Raw genomic sequence first — 17,165 nt, 5'->3', positions numbered from 1 at the left:
GTGGCCGGATCTCAGCTCACTGCAAGCTCCGCCTTCCGGGTTCACGCCATTCTCCTGCCTCAGCCTCCCGAGTAGCTGGGACTACAGGCGCTCGCCACCTTGCCCGGCTAGTTTTTTTTTTTTTTGTATTTTTTAGTAGAGACGGGGTTTCACCGTGTTAGCCAGGATGGTCTCGATCTCCTGACCTTGTGATCCGCCTGCCTCGGCCTTCCAAAGTGCTGGGATTACAGGCGTGAGCCACCGCGCCCAGCCCAGTTTTTGTATTTTTAGCAGAGACGGGGTTTCGCCACGTTGGCCAGGCTGGTCTCAAACTCCTGACCCCAAGAGATCTGCCCACCTTGGCTTCCCAAAGTGCTGGGATTATGGGCATGAGCCACCAGGCCTGGCCAAATTTTTGTTGTTGTTGTTGTTATACAAATGAGGGCTTTCTGTGTTGTCCAGGCTGGTCTCGAGTGCCTGGCCTTGCCTCCTTATGCAACAGGACAACAGGCCTGAGCCACCGCAGCTCTCGATGTTTTTGTGTGTGTGTGTGTGTGTGTGTGTATTTTTAGTAGAGGCAGGGTTTCACCATGTTAGCCAGGCTGGTCTCGAACTCCTGGCCTCAAGCAATGCACCCACCTCGGCCTCTCAAAGTGCTGGGATTACAGGCATGAGCCATCCCGCCCAGCCTAGGGGTGTCTCTTTAGTGGCTCAACAGGAAGCTCAAAATATCAGCGCAGCTGGAGTTTTGAGAGATTAACTGAAGCTCAGGGCCAACTCCATCTCTGTTCCCGCATCTTCCAGAAGGCTGGCCTCCCTTTGGGACCCCCTTCCCAGAGCTGTGGCTCACAGCTGAACTGAAGAGACCTGGGAAGAGATCAGCCTGGCCTCACTCCAGCTCCACACCACAGGCGGAGTCCACGCCTCACTTTCCCCAACAAAATAAATCTTGCGGCTCCTCTGAGCATCTCAAACACACGATCTTCTCCGGATTAACAACCCGGCCTGCATGTTCTTGGCTGCTGGCTGCCGACCTCAATTTAGAACTGTCTGCTGCTCAGCTGCTAGAGAAGGAGGGGCCTGGAGAACCCAGGAGTGCTAAAACCCAGGGGCCTACGCAGCTGAAGTCTGGGGCAGGGGATGGCTGCTGCCCCCAGCCCAGGATCCAAACAGCATCTTAGATGCCCGCAACAGGGGTTAGAGGCCCCCCAGGCAGGGCTGCTGCTTTGAGCATTTTCAAACTGTTTTCTGAGGTGCCGCTGATGAGTGGGGGGGAGGGGTGGCTCCTGCAAAATTGGCTTTGTCATAGTCATTGACATCATGATCACAGCCGAAACGGCCCCACGTGGAGCACCTCTGTGTTGTTGGAAAAACCGCTGTTAGGATGTTGCCTGTTATACTATATAAAAAGCTGACAAATCCTCTCCGAACCCAGAGTCCAGGAGAGGTTTGTGTCTCCCACCGCCTGCTTGCCTCCTTACTTTGGCACAGGGAGAACTGTGGGCAGACCTGCCTCCCTCTCTGTCTACCACCAGGAAACGCTTGGGTTTCTTTATTTTGTTTTCCTGCCTCCTTCTTTATTTCTCATCCATCACCAGCTTTCTCTCTTCTCAGGCCTGTGCTTGGATCCCAGGTGGCCTCTTGACATTTGGGAAGAAGAGGGGTTGGGAGTGCAGGCTCTGGTGTCCCCCAGCCCTGGATGGGATTGTAGCTCTACTCTCTACCTGCTGAGGGATCCAGAGCTAAGTGCTTCAACTCCCTGACCCTCAGACTCTTCCTCTTTATAAAACAGGGGCTCTCACTTTGCCTTGGGGTGTATTAGGAGAGGTAGAGTGGTGTGTGTGATATGCTTGGCACAACTCCGGCACACAGCAAGTGCAAGAGAGGCAGGGGCTGGCTGCACCTGCAGAGGTCAGTGCACAGGAGGCAAGAGACTTGTCTTTTTTTTTTTTTTTTTTTTTTTTTTTTTTTAGATGGACTCTTGCTCTTGTTGCCCAGGCTGGAGTGCAGTGGCACGATCTCTGCTCACTGCAACCTCGGCCTCCCAGGTTCAACCAATTATCCTGCCTCAGTCTTCCAAGTAGCTGGGATTACAGGCATACACTACCATGCCTGGCTAATCTTTGTATTTTTAATAGAGACTGGTTTTGCCATGTTGGCCAGGCTGATCTCGAACTCCTGACCTCAGGTGATCAGCCCACCCTAGCCTCCCAAAGTTTTGGGATTATGGGCGTAAAAAAATTAGCCTGGCTAATTTTTGTATTTTTAGTAGAGATGGGGTTCACCATGTTGGCCAGGCTAGTCTGGAACTCCTGACCTCAGGGGATCCGCCTGCTTCAGCCTCCCAAAGTGTTGGAATTACAGGCGTGAGCCACCCACTTAACAGGCAAGTGGGTGGGACTGAGGCAGCCTCAAGTGACCTGTCGCTCTCTCCCTTTGCTTCCCCTCCAGGAGGACAGTCAGTAACCCACACCGGCCTGCCCATCACGGCCTCCCTGGCCAACACATCTGTCTCCTTCAGCTGCAGGATCACCTACCCGTACACCCCCCAATTCAAGGTTTTCACAGTCAGCTACTTTCATGAAGATCTCCAGGGACACAGGAGCCCTGAGAAGCCGACCTACTGCCACCCTGTACGGGGCACAGAGAACAAGACCCGCACCCTGGACTGCCAGGTCATCCTTGTGTTGCCGGGTGCGTCAGCCACTGGCACCTACTACTGCTCTGTCCACTGGCCACACGCCACGGTGAGCGGCAGTGGCACCTTCATCCTGGTCAGAGGTGAGGTTTCCTCTGTGGCTCTCCTGGGGCAAAGGACCTAGAGGTTTCAACCGGCAGTTTGGGACTCCAGATCGGAAATAGAGAATGGGGCCAGGCGCGGTGGCTCACACCTGTAATCCCAGCACTTTGGGAGGCCGAGGCAGGTGGACCACCTGAAGTCAGGAGTTCGAGACCAGCCTGGCCAACATGGTGAAACCCCGTCTCTACTAAAAACACAAAAATTAGCTGGGTGTGGTGGCGGGCACCTGTAATCCCAGCTATTCAGGAGGCTGAGGCATGAGAATCGCTTGAACCCGGCATGGGAAGTTGCAGTGAGCCTAGATTGCACCATTGCACTCCAGCCTGGGTGACAAGAGCAAAACCCCCCCTCAAAAAAAAAAAAAAAAAAGAGGAGAGGAAATAGAGAATAATGGTTTGCCTTGTCTGCCAGCACTGGCAAAGCAGGCAGAGACACTTCAGGGAGCTGCGGCCTGTGGCTGTGCCAGGGCTCCACCTGGGTGTGGAAAGGGCAGGGCCTGGCATGTACATCTGCCCCTAAACGCCGCCGGCAGGTGACCTGAAAGAGCTCACTTGGACCCTTGGTCTCAGTGTGCCATGGGCATCATGGTGGGGGAACTTCTGCAGAACTCAGTATGTGCATGTATGTATTTGTGGAGGCCTCGTTTATGTGAGCACTTGGCTAATGCATAATACACCTTTCCAGGGGCAGATTTTTAGTTTTCATCACATTCTCTCTGTTTTTTTTTTTTTTTTTTTTTTTTTGAGACGGAGTTGCCCAGGCTGAAGTGCAGTGGTGCAATCTTGGCTCACTGCAATCTCTGCCTCCCGGGTTCAAGCGATTCTCATGCCTCGGCCTCCCAAGTACCTGGGATTACAGGTGTGCACCACCACATCTGGCTAATTTTTGTGTTTTTAGCAGAGACAGGGTTTCGCCATGTTGGCCAGGCTGGTCTCGAACTCCTGACCTCAAGTGATCCGCCCGCCTCGGCCTCCAAAAGTGTTGGAATTACAGGCGTGAGCCACCGCACCCAGCCAGTTTTCATCACATTCTCAAAGGAGTGATGATCCCAAAAGTGCTGAGTGAGCCCATCACCAGAGCCCTGATTCTCTGACCTACCTCTGTGAGCTGGGGGCTTCGGGATTCCGTAGAACTGGGTTTGAACCTCTGTCCTGCTGCTTGCCCTGTGTGATCTGGGGCGTGGTCTTCGTGATGATCCTCTGCCTTCCAAGGACTTGGATGAGGTTGAAGGAGATTGTGCCCATATGGGCTGATGGCTGACGATAGGCAGTGTTGGCGAAATCATGCTCATGTGCCTGGCACGTGGTTGGCACTCCGTGTGTTTTTGCCAGCCAGATGGATGGATGGATGGGGTGAGGGGAAAGAGAAATGAATGCCAGCAGGAGGGACCGGGGGATGGCTTGGTGGTGGGGGAGGTCTGGGGCTCACCTAGCCTGGGTGTAGCCCCCTGTCAGTCCCAGTATAAACCCGTCTCCTTCAGCCCTAGCCACATCCACCCATATTATCACCACCTCCCACAGGGAAAACAAGAGGCCATGAGAGGAGAGACATCTCGCTCAGGACCCTACAAGCAGCCTTCAGGGGAACCAGGTCACTGGGGCAGGGGCACCAGAAGAGCAAATGTGGTGGTTCCTGTCCTTACAGAGAATCAAGGCAGTGAACATGAAAAGGAGCGAGGGCGACAATGAAGTCCTGAGGCCTGGCTCCCAGGGGGCCTAGTGGGGTGTGGAGTGTGTCAGCCGGGGAGCATTGAAAACAGGGTCCTGAGTAAGGGAGAACATCATGTGTGTGTGCCCTGCTTTCTCCTGGGTCACTGACCCCCCTGCTCCCTTGCCCTTTCTCCTAGACGCAGGGTACCGAGAGCCCCCGCAGAGCCCCCAGAAGCTCCTGCTCTTTGGCTTCACTGGCCTCCTGAGTGTCCTGAGTGTTGTGGGCACGGCCCTGCTACTCTGGAAGAAGGTACGGGATCAATGCTCACAGCCACGCAGCCCCTCCACCCGACACACCACGGACTGGGGGTGCTTCCCGGGGGCAGGCGGGCTGCCTGCCTGCCCTCTGCAGGGCGTTTGGTGGGCCCTGGTGAGGGCACATCCACATCTTTAACAGGTGGCCCTCATGGCCCCTTGCACTGGGGCTGGGGGCACCCCTCCTGTGCCGTTCCCTGTGCTGCCGCGGGGCGCCTTTTGATCTCGTTGCAAGAAGCCAGGGCTCTGCAGGCTTTCCCCAGTCCTGGGTCCCTCTGAGAACTTGGGGAAGGCCGCAGGCCCTCCTGCCTACCATTTCTAGCTTGGCAGATTAGGGAATCCCTGCTCAGGTTTTCTTGATCCCAGCAAGCTGGAAGGGATGAAGGGGCTACCAATAGCCACTCGCACAGGTGCTCTCCCACTCGCCCTCCCACACACGCTCCCAAACCCCCTCCCACACACCCTCCACCATAGTTCCCTGAGGAGGTTTTGTCCCATTTCACAGCTCTGGAAGGTCAAGCTCACAGATGTTGTAATTTGCCCAGGGTCGCATAGTTAAGTGTACAGCAGTCAGGGCTAGAGTGCAGGATGGGGCGGCTTGGTCCGTCTCCTCACCTGGACAGTTCCTGCTCACACTGTGGGTGGCACCTGCCTGGGGAGAGAGCCTCTCTGCTGGGGATCCCCTCATGCTTATCATCTCCCAGCCCTATGGGTTCCTGTTCGATGCCGGCCCACCCTCCCTGCCTGGCAGCAAGTGCCAGGAGGCCAGAGGCCGAGGCAGTCTTGTTCAGGGGCTCCATGCCCAGCACATGGCGGTGCTCAGGCAACCTGCTAGGTGAAAGGATGCAGTGCCCAGCGGGTACCAGGTTCTCCCAGGCTCAGGGTGCAAAGGTGATGGGTCAGGGCTCCTCAGAGGCTGCTGTTAGCAGCTCAGGCTACTGCTCCACCCTCTGGGGACCTTTGGGGCCAAGCCTAGGGGCAGCTGAGTCAGCGACAGCCCTGGGTGTGAGGGGAGAGCACTGGCACCATCACCAGGGTTTCCCTGGGTCAAAAAAGGCTCAGCCCCTGCATCCAAAGGCCGAGACCCTACCCACACCCAGAGAAGAGCCCTCTTCCACCGGAGTTTATGTGTTCATTCATTCAACAAGCACTGAACACCTACAATATTCCAAGCCCTGTTCTAGGCACCAGGGATACAGCAATGACCAAACTGAAATCAAGAAATGTCTGTCTGAGGCCGAGCGCGGTGGCTCATGCCTGTAATCTCAGCACTTTGGAGGCCAAGGTGGGCGGATCACTTGAGGTCAGGAGTTCGAGACCAGCCTGGCCAGCATGGCAAACTCCCGTCTCTACTAAAAATACAAAAATTAGCTGGGTGTGTTGGCAGGTGCCTGTAATCTCAGAGGCAGAGGCAGGAGAATTGCTTGAACCTGGGAGGCAGAGGTTGTGGTGAGATTACTGTACTGTACTTCAGCCTGGGTAACAGAGCAAGACTAAGTCTCAAACAAAAAAAAAAAGAGAAATCTCTGTCTGCCAGGTATGGTGGCTGACACCTGTAATTCCAGCACTGTAGAAGACTGAGCCAGAAGGATTTTCTGAGCTTAAGAGTTCAATATCAGCGTGGGTAACATAGACCCCATCTCTACAAAACATTTTTAAAAATTAGCCAGGTATGGTGGCGTGCACCTGTGGTCCTGGCTACTTGGAAGGCTGAGGTGGAAGGATCACTTGAGCCCAGGAGGTCGAAACTGCAATGAGCTGTGATCACACTGCTGCACTCCAGCCTGAGCGACAGAGGGAGACTCAATAAAGAAAGAGGCCAGGTGGATGTGGTGGCTCATGCCTGTAACCCCAGCACTTTGGGAGGTCAAGGTGGGTGGTTCACCTGAGGTCAGGAGTTGGAGATCAGCCTGACTCACGTGGTGAAACCCTGTCTCTACTAAAAATACAAAAACATTAGCCAGGCGTGGTGATGGGCACCTGTAATCCCAGCTACTTGGGAGGCTGAAGTGGGAGAATCGCTTGAACTCGGGAGGCGGAGGTTGCAGTGAGCTGAGATCGCGTCAGTGTACTCCAGCCTGGGCGACAGAGCGAGACTCTGTCTCAAAAAAAAGAAAGAAAAAAAGAAGGAAGGAAGGAAGGGAGGGAGGGAGGGAGGGAAGAAGGAAGGAAGGGAGGGAGGGAGGGAGGGAAGAAGGAAGGAAGGAAGGAAGGAAGGAAGGAAGGAAGGGGGCTAGGTGCAGTGGCTCATGCCTGTAATCCCAGCACTTTGGGAGGCCAAGGCAGGTGGATCACCTGAGGCCAGGAGTTCAAGACTAGCTTGGCCAACATAGCAAAACCCCGTCTCTACTGAAAATATAAAAATTAGCTGGGCATCGTGGTGCGTGCCTGTCATCCCAGCTACTCGGGAGACTGAGGCAGGAGAACAGCTTGAACCCAGGAGGCAGAGATTGCAGTGAGTTGAGATAGCACCACTGCACTCTAGCCCCTGGGCGACAGAGCAAGTCTCCATCTTAAAAAAAAAAAAAAAAAAAAAAAGGAAGGGCTGGGTGCGGTGGCTCACGTCTCTAATCCCAGCACTTTGGGAGGCCGAGGCAGGCAGATCACAAGGTCAGGAGATCGAGACCATCCTGGCTAACACGGTGAAACCCCGTCTCTACTAAAAATAAAAAAAAAATTAGCCAGGTGTGGTGGTCATGCGCTTGTAGTCCCACTTACTTAGAAGGCTGAGGCAAGATAATTGCCTGAACCTGGGAGGCAGAGCGTGCGGTGAGCTGAGATCGTACCACTGCACTCTAGCCTGGGTGACAGAGTAAGACTCTGTCTTAAAAAAAAAAAAAAGGAAAAAAGGAAAAATAAAAGAAAGGAAATCTGTTTTCATTAAATTGATATTCCTGTTGAGGCGAGACAGACGATGAACCACCCAGTGGGTAGGTCGTATATCTCAGATGCGATAAGTGTTGGGGGGAACCCAGCAATGTGAAGGGGGGTCAGTATGGGAATGGAGAAGTGCCTGGAATGAAGGAGGCAGTTGCACATCAGGGCTGGGCTTGTCCAGCGGGAGAACAGGTGCTCTGAGGCAGGAGCAGGCGTGGGGTGTTCCAGGAGCTGCAGGGGGGCCCATGTGGCTGGTGTAGCCTGAGCTCACGGAACGTAGAGGAATAGGAAGTGGAAGGAGATGCACCCAGGTAGGGGGCACTGAAAGGACCTTAGCCCTTACTCTATGTGAGACAAGGGAGGGGGTGGGATCAGACCTAGATTCTGATGGACGCTCTGTCTGCGTGAGGGACACCCGGTGAGGAGCTACTGCAAAGTCCAGGCAGAGGTGACAGGAGCTGGGGCCAGGGTGGCCTCAGGGAAGTGGTGAGCAAAGCGGGTGAAAGGCTAGAAGCAGACCCAGAGGGACTCGGGGACGGTTTGCTCTGTTCCCTCCAGGAGAAGGCCTGAGCCTGGGGGTGTTTGGATCTGGGCCTGCTGGGCAGGTGTCAGGTGAGCTGTGGACTGGAAGAGCAGGCGAGGAAGCTGAAGGTCAGAGTGTGACTGAGCCAGAGCAAGTGGCAGGCCTTAGTTTCCCATCCTTGTCTTAAGGCTGGGGGTGTCATTGCTTTTCCAAGAAGGCTCTGAGGTGCTAAAAGAGCATGAGCTTGGCCCCTTTCACCCCCAGGAGCCCTGGGGGCTGCATTTCCTGCCTTCCGTGAGCCGGTGTCTAAGTCAGGGTCTCAGCCGTGAAGCTGGCTCCCCTCCTTCCTGTGGGTCTGACACTGGCGTGAATGTTCCTACTCTGACGCTGCCCTGTTAAGGAGCTTCAGGCTGAAGTGAGCCACAGGCCCTGGGTGCCACTGTGAAGTCCAGGAGGGCTCTGTGCTTGGCCTTGACTCCAGCCCAGCCAGAGGGACGAGCTGAGCCGGGAAGACTCAAGACGGGTGGGAAACACTTCCTTCGGCTTCCATGAACCCAGGGTTAGGATGGAGACCCGCCGGCTTCAGGCCGCCTCCCTCCCCAAGTCAGCACGTGTGTGCAACTGCCATGTGCCCAGCCTGGGCCTTTCTTGCACACCCCTGACTCTCGCCCTCAATATATTCCCTCCCTCCCTCCTTCTGCTTTTCCCATGATGATAGCAAGTAGGGTATCTCTCGATTTATTCACTACTGAGCAGCCCCCAGGCACTCAAAACGAGGCCAGGGGAGGAGCTGGGGCGTGGACACAGAAACTGGGCTTCAGGCACAGGTGATGAGGGACTCCCCCCGCCTGCAGACCCCCACCCAGGCTTACAGGAGTGACCCGTACAAGTGCCCTCTGTGTACACGAAGCACAGTGGGCAAGGGGCAGAGTGGGGCCAAGTGAGATCTTAACCCTGAGCCCCCCACTTGCTGAGCAACTCCAGCTCCTGCCCTACAAAGATGGGACCGGACCATAGGGACTGGATCACAGTATCAGTAAAGCAGGGAGCAAAGCTCAGAGCCCTGGCCTTGAATTCTGGTCCCAGCTCCCTCCCATCCAGGATGGCCTCAGTGACTCCTGCCTTCCTCTCCCTCCTCCTCCTCTCACCACCCTCCCTGTGCTTCCAGGAATGTCTGCAAAGTGTCTCGTGTGTGCCGTCACTAGGCTAAGTGCCAACAGGGTGAAAGCAAGTCCTCCTGTCAAGTTTGGACCCTCTCTGAGCCTCAGTTTCTTCCTCTAGAAATGGGTATAAGGATAGATCCTGCCCACCAAGTGAACGTGGAAGGAGATTCCACGTTTTTTTTTGAAATGGAGTTTCACGTTGCCTAGGCTGGAATGAGATGGTGCAATCTCGACTCACTGCAACCTCTGTCTCTCAGATTCAAGTGATTCTCCTGTCTCAACCTCCCAGGTAGCTAGGATTACAGACGTGTGACACCACGCTCGGCTAATTTTGTATTTTTAGTAGAGACAGGGTTTCACCATGTTGGCCAGGCTGTTTTCAAACTCCTGACCTCAGGTGGTCTGCAGGAGAGCACTTCTGAGGCACCAGTTGGGTGCCTGACACACAATAAAAGCTTCCTGCTGCCCACACACCCTCTGTACCTGGGGAGGACAGCTGATGTGAGAGCCTGGGCTGGTAGGGAAAGAGAACCCGGAGGCCAGAGCAGCTGCTGTGTTTGCATTGCTAAAGCAGCCCTGGGAGCCCCAGGTTCACTGTTGATGCCCCGATGGCAGTGGCAGGATGGGGTATGGAGACAGTCCAGGAGAAAGAGGTTCCCTCCAGGCACAGAGGGCCCAGGAGCACCTGCGGTGGTGGATAAATGAATTGAAGCTGGAGACTACCAACCAGAAGTGGCGCAGCGTGGACCCAAACCGCAGCTGGCAGCTTTGGGGACAGTGAGGACAAAGACAGAGCAGAGTGTGCGAACCCACTGGGGTGAGTCTAGAAGAATGGCATTGCCTCCCAGGGGCAGTGCCTGCACCTGAATTCTGCAAAGGCCAGGCAAGAAGGGCATGGAGCTCACACCCCCCGGGAAGATGAGAGCTGGAAGGTGGCAAGAACTGAAGATGCATTAAGTCTGCCCGGAGGAGCTGGGGCGGGAGGGATGGGGGTGGAGCCAGGAATGGATGACCCGCAGGTGGCACAGTCAGCCCTGCCCGCAGGCCCTTCAACAGCAGAGGCCTCCCAGGCCCTCCTTGTTCTCTGTGTTCCAGCACCTGGGATGCCTCCCAGAGGTCTCCTCCTTTGCTTTCTGGACCCAGCTCCCATGTCCCCAGCTCAGAGAGGCCCTCCCTGACCCCATGGCTCTCTTCCCTGACACCTCCCTTGCCTCTGCCCTCATCATCTGCAGGTCCCCTGAGCTTACTCCGTTTCTTCCTCAAGGCCAGCTCTGTGAGGCCAGGTACCTCTCAGCCTGTTACCTACCCAAGCCCCAGCCTCTAGCACAGGGCCCCCCACATGGTAGACCCTCAATAAACATCTGCTGAAGGCTTACCATTTATGGTGCCCTTTCACACCTGTCATTAAATGCATTCATTCAGGCTGGGTGCAGTGGCTCATGCCTGTAATCCCAGCAGTTTGGGGGGCCCAGGTGGGCTGATTGCCTGAAGTCAGGAGTTCAAGACCAGCCTGACCAGCATGGCAAACCCCTAACTCTACTAAAAATACAAAAATGACCTGGGTGCAGTAGCGCATGTCTATAATCCCAGCTACTCAGGAGACTGAGGCACAAGAATCGCTTGAGTCTGGGAGGCGGAGGTTGCAGTGAGCCGAGATCGCGCCATTGCAATCCAGCCTGGGCGACAGAGCAAGACTCTGTCTCAAACAAACAAAAAATTCATTCATTCATTCCTTAAATTGATGTGAGCTGAGTACCTACTATGTGTCAGGCCCTGTACAGAGGCTGGGAACACAGCAAGCTAAACTCTCAGTCAGCTGGGGAGATCAGCTGTTATGCTGTCATGACCTGTTCTGGCAGAAAGTAAGTAGGAATCAGCAGGGCTTAAAAGCACAGACTCGGGCCTTTGTTCAGTTGCAGTTCTGCCACTTACCAGTTTCTGCAAGCTGGGGCTGGGTGCTCTGGGCTTCAGTTTCCCCAGTGGGGATGCCAAACAGAGGAGCTGTGTCATGGGGCTGTAGAAGGCACAGAGGGGTGTGTGGGTCTGAGGCGCTTTGAGTACCAGGAGAGGTCTCTCTCTCGAGAAGGCAGCGGTCACCATGATTTCTGCCATGAGAGTAGGTTTGGGGGCTCCTGCCTGGCTTGAGGGGTCAAAGTGGTCTTCCCAGAGCAGGCGCCCCTGGCAGCTGGCCCGTCCCCATCCTCAACCTCTCATGGCGTCGGACACAGCAGGCCTCCCACCTCACAGCACACTCCTCCTCTTGGTTCCAGTATGCCATGCCCTCCTGGTTCTGTCCCACCCCATGGGCAGCTTTGCTGGGTCACCCCCTTCTTGGTGACATCTAAATTCTGGCACATCCCGGGCCCCTTCCTCCGAGCCCTTCTGCTCTCTGTCTGTGCTCCTGCGGTGAAAGCTCTGCTCTGCGGACAGCATTCCCCGTCCACAGATGCTGCTGCTCAGATCCCTCCCAAAGCTCCAGACCACGGTCCACAGCCCCACGTGGGAGCCTGAGGGCGCCACCACCTCATGCGTCCAGAGCAGTGCTCCTCAGTCCCCAAGTCTTCTGCGTCCCAGCACATGTGCTCCAGATGCCCAGGCCCAAGCCTTGGAGTTGTGCTAGGCTCTTCCGTCTCCCCACATCCGTCCCTCAGCAAGCCCTGCACTCAGTCTGTCCCAGAGCCAGCCCCTTCTCCGGGGCTTCCAAGGCGTCCCAGACTCAGGGCTCCATCACCCTCTCCTGGAATATGGGTCTCTGCTGGCACGCCCTGGCTTCCGTTACACGCTGGCTTCTGTCTTTATGCTGTCTGTCCTGCCAAAGCACAGCCCCTGCAGTGGGGGGGACTTAGTGTCCCCAGCGCCTGGGGGAGCCTGGCACGCAGGGCGTGCTTATGGAAGGAATGACAGGATAAATGCCCGTGAGGACCTGGAATATAAGGCAGAAGTGGCCAGGGTGTGAGGTGGCAAAGCCACATTATCGCTCCCATTTTACAGAGGAGGAAACTGAGGCCCAACAGGCTTCCTGAGCTGCTAATGGCAGCACCCCTGGTGTGCAGAGCTGGATCTCAGCCCAGGCCTGGTGACTCCCTGTCCCACCACCATCTAGCAGGGAGGGGAGACTTGGGCCACAGAGAGCTGGGCACAGTGTGAGAACCCACGCTAGAGATTCATCTGAAAATCACAGTTGAAAGGGCAAATGTTGGCCCCGAGGACAGAGCACTTGGTGGGCAGGGGTGGGCAGGGATGGCCAGGGATGGGCAGGGAGCAAAGCAGCCCCATCCCCTACAACTCACACGTAATACAACGTGAGTTTTCAAGAAGACTCCCTTACCATCCTGGCTAACACACGGTGAAAACCCATCTCTACCAAAAATACAAAAAAATTAGCCGGGCGAGGTGGCGGGCGCCTGTGGTCCCAGCTACTCCGGAGGCTTAGGCAGGAGAATGGCGTGAACCCAGAAGGCGGAGCTTGCAGTGAGCTGAGATCGCGCCGCTGCACTCCAGCCTGGGTGACAGAGCGAGACTCCGTCAAAAAATAAATAAATAAATAAAAGAAGGCTCCCTCTCTGCTCCACTGGACCCCTTGCCCTGGCCCAGCCTCCCCAGCACCCCCAGGAGGCCTCTCTCCTGGAGATCCTGCCTCTTCCACTTGCCAGCCCCAACCTGCAGTCCACCTCGCATCTGTGGCAGCAGAGGGAGGTTTATACAATGTAACTGCGGCCACTTCCCAGACCTGGTGGCCCACAATGCCCTCCGGGTAAACATCATGGCATTTGGCCTTTCATGGACCCACCCGCGCCGGCCTGTGGCTCATCTCCTCCTTTCTAACTGTCCATTCTTCAGTGCGTCTGTGACACTCCTGCCCCCGAGCTGTTCGCAATGCGTAAGACATTTTCTCGGACTGGGAGAACTTTGAAATTCCTCCCGTGTCTTCAAAAGACAGCACAAGATGGCCCTGAGACGTCTGCTTCAGTCCCCTGCAGACTTGGGGCTTCTTCCTGGGACCCCGCAGTGGAACTCACCATCAGTCTCACTAACAGAGCCTCGAGGCCAGGCGTGGGTCTTGCTTACCAGGGGGTCCTCCGTGCCCAGCCCAGGTCCAGCGCATAGGAGGGCCGGGGAGAGACACCAACAGCTACCTGAGCTCCAGCAGGTCCAAAGATCTGAGCCCAGGTCAGCCTCCCGGGAGGGCCACTGCCCATGAGCTCACATCCTCAGCCCTGGCGGTGTCCAGGCCGGCCGGCTCAGCGAGGAGACAAACACTAGGTCCCCAGCTGCCTTGACAAGAGGAGGCACCGAGGTGCACTGGGGTGGACCACAGCCTCTGACTGTGACAGTGCCCTCAAGAAGCAGGTGGTGCAGGGGAGGCGGCCCTGGATTTGAGGACACATATCTGGGTTTGATCCAAGAACAGCCTTTTACCAGCTGGACAAGCCTCAACTTCCCCCTTCTGTTTTTGTTTTTGTTTTGTTTGGTTTTGGAGATGGAGTCTCACTGTTTTTGTCCAGGCTGGAGTGCAGTGGCGCAATTTCAGCTAACTGCAACCTCCACCTCCACTTGAGGTTTAAGCAATTCTCTTGCCTCAGCCTCCTGAGTAGCTGGGATTGATTACGGGCGCTCAGCACCATACATGGCTAATTTTTGTATTTTTAGTAGGGATGGGGTTTCACTATGTTGGCCAGGCTGGTCTCAAACTCCTGACCTCAAGTGATCCGCCCACCTTGGCTTCCCAAAGTGCTGGGATTACAGATGTGAACCACCGCACCTGACCCCCTGTCTGTTAAACGGGCTATTCCATGTCCACCTCCTCTGGCTGTTATGAGAATTAAATGAAAATAAGGACAAGTCCCAGCAGACTTCGTAAATTATCAAGTGTTACACAGACGCCAGCATTTCTCTGTGTCTGTGAGGCTTACGCGTTCTAACTAAGCAGAGCAGTGAAAACTCCGGCTCCTGTCTCGTCAATATCTTGGTGAAACACAGATCTGGATTCAAATCAAATCTTGCCTCTGCCACTTCCTGGTTGCGGGGCCTCAGCAAGTCACCTGCCCTGTCTCAGCCTTCACGCCCTCATGTACAGAGCAGAGAGGGTGGAAAGATTCACCTGCGGTGAGGGCGTGTGAGAGAAGGCAGGTCAGGTGTTGAGAGCCCTACCTGGTTCCATGCTCTGAGCCATTATGAGCTGTGACTGGGGGTGGTGCCGGCTTCTGCCTGCGAGTTAAGTAGCTCTCAACAGCTAATCCCGCAGTAAATGGGCTGGGGTTTGGCAGGAGGCCAGGGTTTTTAATTAGCTTCTGCCCTGAGATGAGGCAGTTGTGGCTCTACTGTCAGCAGTGGCAGTGTGGTGCCTGCAATGAGGGGGGGTGTCCAGGCCATCTCCCTCTGCCTCTGGAGGGCCGCCTGTACCGCCTCCTGACTCTCCCAGCCTTCACCTTCCCAGCAGGCCCAACCCAGCCTCTACTGTGACCAGCGGGAGCTTTCTCCAGCACAGTTCTGACCCTGGCGTTCCCACTTCCAGTCCTCAGATGTTTCCTATGCTCTTCACACAGACTGCATTGCCACGCCATGCCTGCACCTCCCAGGCAGGATTCCCTCTCCGGTCACACACTGACCGCTCTCTCTCTCTCTCTTTTATTTTTTTTATTTCTTGTTTTGTTTTTTTTTTTTGAGACGGGATCTCGCTCTGTCGCCCAGGCTGGAGTGCAATGGTGTGATCTCGACTCACTGCAACCTCTGCCCCCTGGGTTCAAGCGATTCTCCTGCCTCACCCTCCTGAGTAGCTGGGATTACAGGCGCACACCACCACACCTGGCTAACGTTTATATTTTTAGTAGAGATGGGGTTTTGCCATATTGGCCAGGCTGGTCTCAAACTCCTGATCTCAGGTGATCCACCCGACCCAGCCTCCGAGTCCCAAAGTGCTGGGATTATAGGCATGAGCCACCGCGCCCAGCCTATGCTGATCTTCTCCAAGTGCCTCGAGACCTCCAGGCCTTGGCACATGCTGTTCCCTCTACCTGGGGCTCCCTCCTCCCTCTCTTGCTAAATGAACTTCTTGCCCTCGGGATTTCACCTTCAATATCGCTTCTGCCCAGTGGGGCACTGGTTTCCTCCTCATGTGCCAGAGGCTCTGTGCCTGGCGGTCAACCCACATACCAGGTTTTGGCAAAACTACTGGTTCATCCTCCATCTTTTCACTGGTCCCTAAACTCCAAGAGGATAGGGACGGTGCCTACCCCCTCACACTACCTGGCTTGCCAGTGCTATCAAGTGTGTGTTGGTTGACCAAGGGCCTTGTAAGCACCACCTCCTAAGCACCAGGCACCGACTCCCTGTGCCCTCCTTGTATCTTTGCAACAATCTCACAAAGGAGGGTTATTGCTGAAGAAACCAAGACCCATGGCCGGGCATGGTGGCTCACACCTGTAATACCAGCACTTTGGGGGCCAAGGTGGGCAGATCACGAGGTCAAGAGATCGAGACCATTCGGGGCAACATGGTGAAGCCCCGTCTCTACTAAAAATACAAAAATTAGCCAGGCATGGTGGCACGCGCCTATATTTCCAGCTACTGGGGAGGCTGAAGCAGGAGAATCGCTTGAACCCAGGAAGTGGAGGTTGTAGTAAGCTGAGCACATCATTGCACTCCAGCCTGGGCGACAGAGCAAGACTCCATCTCAAAATAGTAATAATAATAATAATAAATTAATTAATTAAAAAAGAAACCAAGGCCCAGAGAGGGGAAGTGTCTCTCTCAAGGCCAGAGCCAGTGACAGCAGAGCAGGACTGGACACGGGACCTGGCTGGCGCCACTAGGGGCCCACCCGCAGCTGCCGGCTCGGTCCCTGGGGCCCTGCCCTACTGGCACTGGGCCCAGTAGCTTGTGTCCCTACCAGCCAGGTGCTCTGTCCAGGGACACCTCGTGTGGGCCTTTTCCATTTCCTGTGTCTCCAGGTGCAGGAATGGCTTGATACAGGTCTTGTAGGCATTTGCCATGTTGCCCTGGAGAGGGTGAGTGGGAGGGACTGAGTGACGAATCTCTGTGTGACCTCATGACAATCTGCCATCCTTTCCCCTGGTGGGATCTGTGCGAGGAGGAAGATGAGAGCCACTCTTCCCTGGCCCTGACTGCTTTCTCCCTACAGAAGCAGATGCGGGGTCCAGGGATGGACCCCACCAGGAAGTGCTCAGATCCAAGATCTGCCAGCAGCCCCAAGCAGCCTCCTTCAGAATCCGTCTACACAGTGAGTCCCGGCGCCCCACTCTCTCCACTTCTCTCAGGCCTGAGGCAGGGTCTGTCTTGTACCAGGGTCTGTCTGGCTCAGTCTTGTACTGGCTGTGTGACCTCTCCTAGCCTCAAGTTCCTCATCTGTAAAACGGGGACAATTCTCACCTCATGGAATTTCTATGAAGCTGAAAAGAGATGACACGTGCGGGGCCCCTGGAAGGCATAAGAATGTCAGGTGCCCTCCATACCCTGTTCCCCTCCTTGGCACAGCCCCTCATTCTGGGACAAGGGGTAGTGAGGGCACAGGTTGGTGAGGAATGAAGGAAACTCCTTCATCTGACAAAACAGCTGTTACCACTTCCTCCTGTTCTTATTGCACAAACAACAAAAAATCACAAAAAGAGGAAGAGGTCAGGCGCCATCCCACGCCCCTAACACATCAGTGATTTTTAATTATTTGCTCTCCCTCCCCTCCTAGCACATGCAGACATTGTCTTACATGGTCACAGTCACAGCAGAGGCACGCGTTGGGACCCTGTTTGTTCCACTCTCTGCTGTGTCATAGGCATTTTCCAAAACAATCTTCCTGGAGATGTGGGTGCATCTTCAGGAAGTGGACGGTAGGTGCAGCATAG

The 17,165-nt window shown here is 55.3% G+C and overlaps 1 protein-coding gene across 3 annotated transcripts in view; it reads left to right on the top strand.

Annotated features, from left to right (window-relative positions):
* NFAM1 (NFAT activating protein with ITAM motif 1) overlaps positions 1 to 17,165 on the top strand; it is a 51,762-nt gene that overhangs the window by 18,645 nt on the left and 15,952 nt on the right. The window contains exons 2-4 of one of the 3 annotated variants that reach the window (XM_023221836.2): positions 2,431 to 2,760; positions 4,626 to 4,738; positions 16,448 to 16,546. In XM_023221836.2, the coding sequence (XP_023077604.1) occupies positions 2,431 to 2,760; positions 4,626 to 4,738; positions 16,448 to 16,546 (542 nt within the window). The remainder of the gene's footprint in view (positions 1 to 2,430; positions 2,761 to 4,625; positions 4,739 to 16,447; positions 16,547 to 17,165) is intronic. The other 2 variants (XM_023221839.2, XM_023221838.2) reach the window with 2 other exon arrangements.

Source organism: Piliocolobus tephrosceles, chromosome 19, assembly GCF_002776525.5.
Source record: "Piliocolobus tephrosceles isolate RC106 chromosome 19, ASM277652v3, whole genome shotgun sequence".
Classification (NCBI taxonomy): Eukaryota; Metazoa; Chordata; class Mammalia; order Primates; family Cercopithecidae; genus Piliocolobus; species Piliocolobus tephrosceles.
Note: the sequence above shows the minus strand (reverse complement) of the source record. Positions and strands in the feature narration are given on the sequence as shown.